Here is an 8,650-nt window from a genome sequence, read left to right as displayed (position 1 = left end):
GACTTTCCAGGCAAGTGGCTGGGACTGCAGTGACGTGACCAGACAGAGGAACAAAGAAAGACATTTTCCCCATAGAGACTTTTATTTGTTAACGCGACGTATAAATCCTGGAACAGGAATAATACTCTGCAGTTGTTTAAGGGGGGGGGGAAATGTGATGTTCCTATATATTAGTGTATATATGGTAAGTGCTGGTTGTTTAGAGTATACATGGTAAGTAGTGAAAGAGGAGGGGGAGTGAATGGGCAATAGAATGCTTGATGATAGGCTGAATGTTTAAAATGGCTGACAGTATAAATGAAAGGATGACAGGTAAATCTGGGTGAATGTGAGGTGGTGAATTGTGGAATCTAGGGGGAGAAGAGAAAGAGTGGATTGCTTGGTGGGGTTTAGAGAGTTGTTTACCAGGAGGGAGGTGGAGTTCGGATTAGTATTGAGTAAAACCATATGCTTATGTGCCTTAAGAAGAAATCTTGTTAATCTTGTTAGCTTTGTTATCTGTAATAAATACTTAATTTGGTTTACCAAAGGCCTGATCCTTGGCTGGGGTTTCACAGACCAGAAGGGAGGGTAAGGTAATGACCAAGGCTGAAGGGGAACTGTAACAAATGGTGGCAGCGGTGAAGAGAATAACAATACCAGTATTCAGAGTCTCTGGGAATACTAGTATTGGGACGTTACTGGTGGTTGCCTAGCAGGGGGATCTGTTGAGATCTGTGCTAGAGCGGGGATAGGTAAATCATAAGAGAGAGCGGTCCGGACTGGTGGAGTCCCTGGTGGTGCCTAGAGACAGGCAGTAACCACGAGCAGGTAGGAACCTGACAGGGAGAGCCAGGGAAGGACGCATCACAGGTATCTCCTAATATAATCCATTTTATGTTATTTTCACTAATATATGCTTTTATATGCACACTTTACTATATACATTTTTGTACACGTTACTTGGCTGAAGAATTGCAATAAAAATTGGAATAAGTGCAAATTTCAAAGGATGGCTGTGTTTTGGTTTATATATTGTTTCAGAAAATGTGGATCAGTTAAGTTCACCTGTAAAGGCAAACTGAATTGAATTTCTCCCCCATTCCTAGATGCAACCCACCAATACCACGGATCCTTGGTATGTAGAGGATCTTATTTCAGTACTGGGGGTTGTCTCTTTCTGTTTCCCCTCCACCAGCCTTCCTAATAGAAGCCAATTTTCTAGCCCTCTGTTGTTGTTATTTTACTACTACTCCTCTGTAGCCAGCAAGATATGAGCAGGCTTCTAAAAGTAAATAAAATGCAGACTTGTAGTCATTTTTGTGAGCTCACCTACAAGGCCTTCCCTGACCCCAACAGTGATGGTGATACAAGGACACTAACGGAGCCCCTTGCAGGATCCCAGCAGCGATAACTCTCTGATGGAACAGGCTAAGCCCCTCAGGAAGGTGGAGGGCTTAGGGAGCTCAACCTCCCTAATGCAGCTCATAAAAATTATCTTTATAGAGTGCTACATGAGAAAAAATGACATAGCCCAACATAGAATTAACTCAAAAGCCAACCGACAAAAGAACCAACCAGATTCAGCAACAGGAACCCAAATGGCACCAAGTAACACTGAAACAAACCAGAGGGTAGACACATGGTCTTTGGCACTACCTCTTAACTATTCTCCAGTTAGAGGACATCATCCATATCATCTTGATAAACCTCAGTGCTCCATTCTCCTCAGTTCTCATCCAATCACGAGCCAAGCTGAAAGCCTGCCCTTGGGTGGTACATTTGGGGCAAAATCCAGCCGTTTCCCAATATAGCCTCCCTCCTCTTTGTGGCTTGCTGCCCTGCTCTTGCTCCAGCTGGGGACTGTCCCCTCCCTGCCACTGGACCATCTAACACCAACTAGCCTGTGGGAAGCTTTATGGGAAAGGGTTGTAGATGAAGAAGGCCTCACAGCCTGCTCTGGCTGCAGTGCTGGCCCAAGACATTTTGCTACCTGAAGCAGGACAGCAAATGACACACTTCCCCACAAACCAGGTCAAGGGAAAAGAAGGCTGGGAAGATGAAAACAGAAACGAAGGGAACCAAAATGGATGGGGGAATGGAAGGGGGTGGTGGGAAGCCCTCTGCAAGGGATCAGTACGAAACTGTGTTAATGGAGAAGCTGGAATGAGTGGGGGTGGGAGAACTGAAACAGATGGAGATATAGAGTGGGGAAAACAGAGAGAAAAGGAGATGGGGTGGCAGAGGCAGAGAGAGAGATTAATGCAATCCTGCAAACTCTGCCCACATTTGGCTCTGGCTCCATACACCACAACATACTATTTCCAAGGGAAAGCGTCCCTCAAGGAAGTTAGAAAGCATGAGATCATTGCCTTCTAACATTTCTTCCTGCTACAGTCTGGAACTCAAAATTCCCAATTCCCATTATATCCACTAGATGGAAGCATCTCTTTTTTTATCTTTCCTCTTTCACAGCATTGTTAAAAACTATGATTAAGAGGTGGCTTTTCCCCCTCCCTGACACGCTATTGATTTAGTTAGTACATACCTAAGCACACAAGAAAGTGTGTTTGCTATTTAATTTAATTTAATTTAATTTAATTTAATTTAATGGAACTATAACCCCAAGGGCCTGATCCAACCACATTTAACCCCCACTGATTTCAATGGAACAGTGTAAGCAATTGCTTAAACCAATGGAACAAGAGTGCTTAGCGTTTTCTGAATCATGAACAATTCCCAGAGTGGTTTAACAATCAGTCCCTCTTCTCAGGGACTGCCTAGCCCCATGAAGCATGGATGGCCTCCTCTCCAGTTGTCTTTTACCAGTGGTGAAGACTTTTTCATTTTGGCAAGCGCTGCCTTGCTAGGTACTTGATGTTGTATTTAAAGCAGTGGGGGCTACCTTTTTGGGGGGACTGAGGGCCATACTGATATATGGCTAACCTTCCAAGAGCAGCATGGCAAAGTGGGCATGGCCAAGATGGTAAATGGGTGTGGCCATGGTGGAAAAGTGGGCGTGGCCAAAGCAAAAAATCTCTCCCACAAGTGCCACAAAGTATAGTAATTTTACTACCTCTTCATTCTTCAACTTCCTTTTCTCCCCCTGCCAAATTCTTGCCTGCTTCCATTAATTCCCTTTACCAAATTCATCCGTTTCCCTTCATTCATATAAGAAATAATGTTTATGAAAGAATCCTCTGTATTTCTTTTCTTTCAAAAGATGAAAGCTACATGTGTGTTAATGTGGAGATATGTCCACCATTTCACCTGTCAAGGGGATGCTTTGAACAAAATACACCAACTGCCTCCTTGTAAGTCTATTTTGTCTCGAGGCAGCAGTATATGCTTCACACAAAGCTGGGAGGGAGGAAACAGGCAAGGCTGACAGCAAAAGCTCTGGCTGGAAAAGACAGAGCTCACCTCCCCCAGTGGTAGCTGGGCATGGTGTTGACAGTAAGATCATTATACTTAAGAGTCCCTGCTGCTGCCGGTAAAACACTGGTCTGAATGAGTTTGGCTCTGTTCCATCTGGGCCGCTGTGAGAGCAAAGAAAGTGTGTCTTGAGTGAAAGAATGTTTGCCAGTGCTCAAACGGAAGGGCCATCTGTTCCAGCTCTCTGCTGCATAAGGAATGGTTATCCATCCACCAGCTTTTCCCTGCCAACTCACATAACCCAGACCAAGGTATGCTATGAGCGTGGCAAGAGTGTGCACTGTGGAAGGCTGCTTGCAGGACAAATAGCAGCAAGTGGCATCAAATAACTCAAGCAAGTAAGCTAAGCCACACACTGGCCAGCTTTGCACATCACTGAACTGTGGTTTAAATGTGCACACTGCAAAAATCATAAGCGCTTTGCTCCTCCTGCAGATGCTGCATTACCAGGAAACAAGCCATGGTCTCAACTCAGGTTTATGGCTTGTTTCTCTCCAAACAAGCCATGAGCAGTAATCACAGTTTGTGCTCTTGGCTTAACTCTCATTAACTCTTATTTCTCTCCAAACAAACCACAAGCCCAGCTTCAAATGAAACATTAAGCCAGACCTTGGTTTGTTTCCTGGCTGTGCAGCAAGAGCAGGAGAGGAGCAAAATGCCCACAATTTCAGAAGCATGCACCTGCACACCACGTATGGACATTCAAACCACAGTTAGTTTAACTATTGTTAAACATGCAAACAAGGCCAATATCATTAAGTGTAATTTGATGAAGAATTATTGCCAGAATTTACTTGTTGTGCTGTTCCCTCCTCTCCCCTTTTTCAGGACTTTTTTTGGGGGTGGGACAATGTGCCCTTGGCCTTAACTGGGGGTGGCAAGTGATTTTATAGTCCCCATTTTAGTCTCCCACAATGCCCCTGATGTAGTGTTGCTCTGAAGCATTGTGGGAAATTAAAATGTCAGCTCCTCAGACTAGGCATCAGAATGTAAGGGGGCAAGGCCCTAACAGCAAGACCTGCCAGGGTGCAGAAGCTTTAGCAGCTGCCCACACATGCCATGCCAGCTCCAGGTTTGGAGCCCTCAATGGTCCCTGTCCCAAAGTGGGGCTGGAGCTGTTCTTCCACACTGCGGTCACCCCCATCCATTTGCTTGCCCTTCTGTACTCAATTTACACAGTTGCCCAGAGGGAGAAGGCATAGTGAGTGAGACTGCTTCTCTTTCTCCTGGCTCTGCTTGCTTGCATCAAAGGCACAGGTGGACAATCAGCAAGGAAGAATAACAGCACAGCCAGGTTCTCTAAGGGTTGGTCGAGTGGTCATGTGTTATACTTTACAGAAGAGGACAAGTCCTTTGTTTGAAGGGTGATGCACTCCAAGACCAGTTTAAAGATCAGGTACTATGCCCATCCACAGTTAGCACCTGGAGAGCAGGCAGGTCACCTGCTTGCAATTAGATTTTTACAAGTTTGTAGGGCAGTACAACAGAGAGGTCAGGTCTCCTGCTCCTTTGGTGCATTCACTATAGCTGCCCAATTCCCTTGCTTTTGAAAGTTTGATAGCAGTATCTGTTGGCTATAGGTATGTTCTTAAACCACAAGTGTTTTTTGCCTATTAGTGAATTATAGTGGAGACTGATGTTTTTCTCACTTCTGTGGAACTCAAACTATATGGGTCATTTTAGGGTTTGGCATTTTATTAAACAGAGGCCTGTCTGTTTACACAAAATAAAGGGTTTGCAGGCTATTATTTATATGGAACCAAAGGTGCTCACTGCAATAATTTTTCCACAGGGCAACATGCAACTTCAAGGACAACTAGGAGCTGCCTAGCACCCTACGGACTCATCTGAAAGGTTTAGTCAGAACCGAGTATTCTAAAAAGTGCCCTTCATCATTCATACCTGCAATATCTAAGTAAGCACATTAACTAATTAACATCAACACAAGTTTGGGATATTGTGCATAGCAGTGGCCTTGTTCTATCTGGAGTGGTAAAACTATGTCCGAAACCACCTCCAAACAAAAATCTCTCTCCACAGAGGACATTAGATGCTAAGGAGAAGGTTCAAGCCTAGCCTTCTCCCTGACAAGACAGCTGAAATGCGTTGGGTTTTATTGTTTGTTAGTATTTTATATTCAATAATGTGAGAGCCTGCCTGCTGTTCATAGAGGCACAGCCCAAACACAGGCTTACTGTACACTTCAGTAAGAATTACGTCCATGTAGCTTTGCCCAAATCTTACTACACAGGAGCCTGTTTTTTATTAAAAGTCAAGTCCATTGGTCTGTATAGCTCCGTATTGTCGGTACTGACTGGCAGCAGTTCTCTGAGATTTCAGGCAGGGGTCACTCCCAGCCCTACCTGGAGATGCCAGGGATTGACCTTGGGACCTTTTGCACACAAAGCGGATGCTCTGCCACTGAGCCACAGCCTCTCGCCTTTCTGTCAGTGGGACTTCTTTCTATAGAATCTTCAACAATGATCAGTCATGTGCCCCGAGAACTATCTACTCTGTTGCTCTCTGAGTGGCCAGAGGGTTTCCTCACCCCTATATCTAGAATACTTGGAATTGGCAATACCAGCATTTAGTGTTTTTGTGAAAATGGATATGCTTAAAAAATTAAGCAGAAGGGTTAAAGCTCCCCAATAGCCTATGCTAGGGTTTTGATCCAGATAAAGACTGCTGCATCTGCAAGGAATGGCGCGTGCGTGCGTGTGACTGACTACTTTTTGTAGGAGGGGGGATACTGATTTTTGATCCTCCAAACTGTTCTGCCAGATTGATCTCTACTGAACTTGAAAATGTCCCGATGTGAAAAAGCCTTGGAAAAGCTGCCATATTTAAAAATGGTGGGGAACCACTTCTTCTGCGCTATTAAATATTCTCAGGTTTCTCATCTTCCCCATGCCTAATGCCTGTAAAGTCAGTACTGTAGACTACAGCTATAACCCACACAGAGTGCCTGTACCTGCTGAAGTTCCCTGTTGCACCGACTAATACAGGTGCAGGAGCCCTCACTTTTTTTCACCTGGCTGCTCTAAACCCACACTTGCAGTCTAAATTCCAGAAATAAGTCCAGTATAGGAAAAGCTCTTTACTGCTTGATCTTGCTGACTTCATTACCAGACAACTACTATATCTCCGTGTTTGGATATTTTGAATTTTCCAAAGCAGAAGTGTCATACCCATTTTGCACTATATATGCAATAGAAACCATTTATTCAAGGCCAATAAAGCCTACAGTTAAGCAAATACTGCCTTTGCCTGGCCTGGAAACACCCCCTTGCTAGCGTACATTTGAGGTATGTGACAAGATGGGGCAGGTGCTTTTCCAAGTGTGTCATAGCGGTGCCCTGCCCTCCGACAATAGTATTTTGGAAAGGATACAGATCTATATATGAGTCACATATATATAGGGGGGGGTATTCCATAAATAATCGTCACAAATAGGTACTATAAATATAAATACACAGCGAGTTCCTCCGGGTCAGTCCAGTGCCTTTTTCTCCGCGCCTTCTTTATTGGCGGTCCTGGAGTAGGGCTCGAAGGCGGAAGAGCTCAGGTATCTGGCGAACAGTTCTTGCAAGTTCCCCGCCAGAGAACCAGCCATTGCTAAAGGGTTGGAAGAGAGCCGGCTGGCCACCGAGTCCAGCAGGGTGGGTACGGGCAGACTGAAGAGGTTGTGCCCCCCGGGAGGGGAGAGGTGGGCTGCTCCGGCGGCGGTGCTGACGGCTGGCTGGTGAGGGGAGCCGCCCGCCGCCCCCGATCCCGAGCCGCCGCCGCCCGTGCCACTTGCGAGGCTGGGAGCTCGCAAGGCCGAGCCCAAGGCGCTGGTGGCGCAGGGCGGAAGGAGGCCTGACATGCCCGGCGGGGAGAGGAGCCGTCCTTGCATGGGTACCCGCCAACTTCCGTCCACCTCCTTCCACTGTCCTCCCCGTGTGACTGAGCGGGGAACTCATCCTCCTTGCACTACGGTAGACCTTTGGGGGACAGATTTCCCTGGCGTGAAGTGGCACGGCGGCGAGGTCCTCCAGGGTTTCCAGCAGAGGCCGGAGGCTCGAACTCGGGCAAGGCCCTGCCGTAGAGTCAGCTCATGATTTGAACCGAACAGCAGTAACCAAGACAACGGCTTCCTTGAGAAGGAATTGCGCATGCCGCCGCTCGCCCGCCCGCAGCCCCGCAAAGCGCGGGGCCGGGGGCAACTGTCACTGCACCTGTCACTAGAACAAGCGCAACTTGGTTTCCGTCCCAATACCTTTGATTTGAACTTTTCACTGCAACTCCTGAAACCACATGGCACGAACAAAGTTCATTCCACAAGTAATGAAGTATAACCCTTTTCCCCTCCCTGTCTGAAAGATACAGGTCAACATGACATGCTTTCGAAGACAACGACTTCAATTACAGATTAATTTAGCTGGCACTTCTGACGGCTGCAGATCAGCAAGAAAAAAAAATAAAAGCCTGGCAAAGGTTGGCAAGTGGATATCCAATCTAATGGAGCAGGACATTTGACTGCTATGGCTAGCCATAGTTCCAGTTCTGCACAACCAGCTATTTCCCCCTGCTGCTAAATTCAGAATGTGCTATTTGCACTCCCCATCCTATCCCTGTTTTATCTTCTCTCTCTGGGCTTTTACAGCAACTACTCTTTATTGCAAGCCACGATTTATAGTTCATGTAGCTGTTTAGATTGCAAAGCAAATTTGCAGAAGTAATTATGTTTGTTTGCAAGATAATGGAGGTTATTGGTTGTTTTCTTTTTAAGGACTGTGAACAGGAGACGAATGATCATAGTCTACCCAATTACAGGGAGAATGAGTGAGCTGGACTTCTTGTTCTCCTGTAAGCAGGTAATAATAGAATCACAGAGTTGGAGAGGGACATTCAGGCCATCTAGTCAAACTAGTTGCTCATTGCTGGAGATACAGAGCTAAAGCATCTCTAAGAGATGTTTGAAGTACAACAGTAAAGACCATTCAGTCAGTAACTTAAGGGGTTAATTTTGTTATTGGTCTGGCTGACAACAGACTCTGACTGGCTGATAGTTCTAGTCAGTTGGGAGTTAGCTGTCAATGAGGAAGACCGCTGAGATCTGACAGTTGGAAAAGTGGTTCTGAAAGTGGTTCTGAAGGACCCCCCCCCAGTATAGGCCTTAACTCCATAAATAAGGCAACCCTCTTAAGTTTTATTGCTTCTTATATCGTATACCACTCTTGCTCATTTTACATCA

The 8,650-nt window shown here is 45.8% G+C and overlaps 1 protein-coding gene across 1 annotated transcript; it reads right to left on the bottom strand.

The window, feature by feature from the left end:
* Positions 1–6,605: 6,605 nt before the first annotated feature.
* On the bottom strand, positions 6,606–7,829 carry LOC133364343 (ventral anterior homeobox 1-like). Its single transcript, XM_061584732.1, has one exon. It carries the CDS (start codon positions 7,307–7,309, stop codon positions 6,905–6,907), a length of 405 nt encoding a protein of 134 aa, XP_061440716.1. The 5' UTR covers positions 7,310–7,829; the 3' UTR covers positions 6,606–6,904.
* Between the last annotated feature and the right edge of the window lie 821 nt (positions 7,830–8,650).

Source organism: Rhineura floridana, chromosome 9 (genome assembly GCF_030035675.1).
Source record: "Rhineura floridana isolate rRhiFlo1 chromosome 9, rRhiFlo1.hap2, whole genome shotgun sequence".
NCBI classification, from domain to species: Eukaryota; Metazoa; Chordata; class Lepidosauria; order Squamata; family Rhineuridae; genus Rhineura; species Rhineura floridana.
This window is presented reverse-complemented; position numbering and strand designations above follow the sequence as displayed.

What these genes read in the sequence shown, in the direction of transcription:
- LOC133364343 (XM_061584732.1), bottom strand. Translation starts at nt 7,309, where the DNA reads ATGCAAGGACGGCTCCTCTCCCCGCCGGGCATGTCAGGCCTCCTTCCG.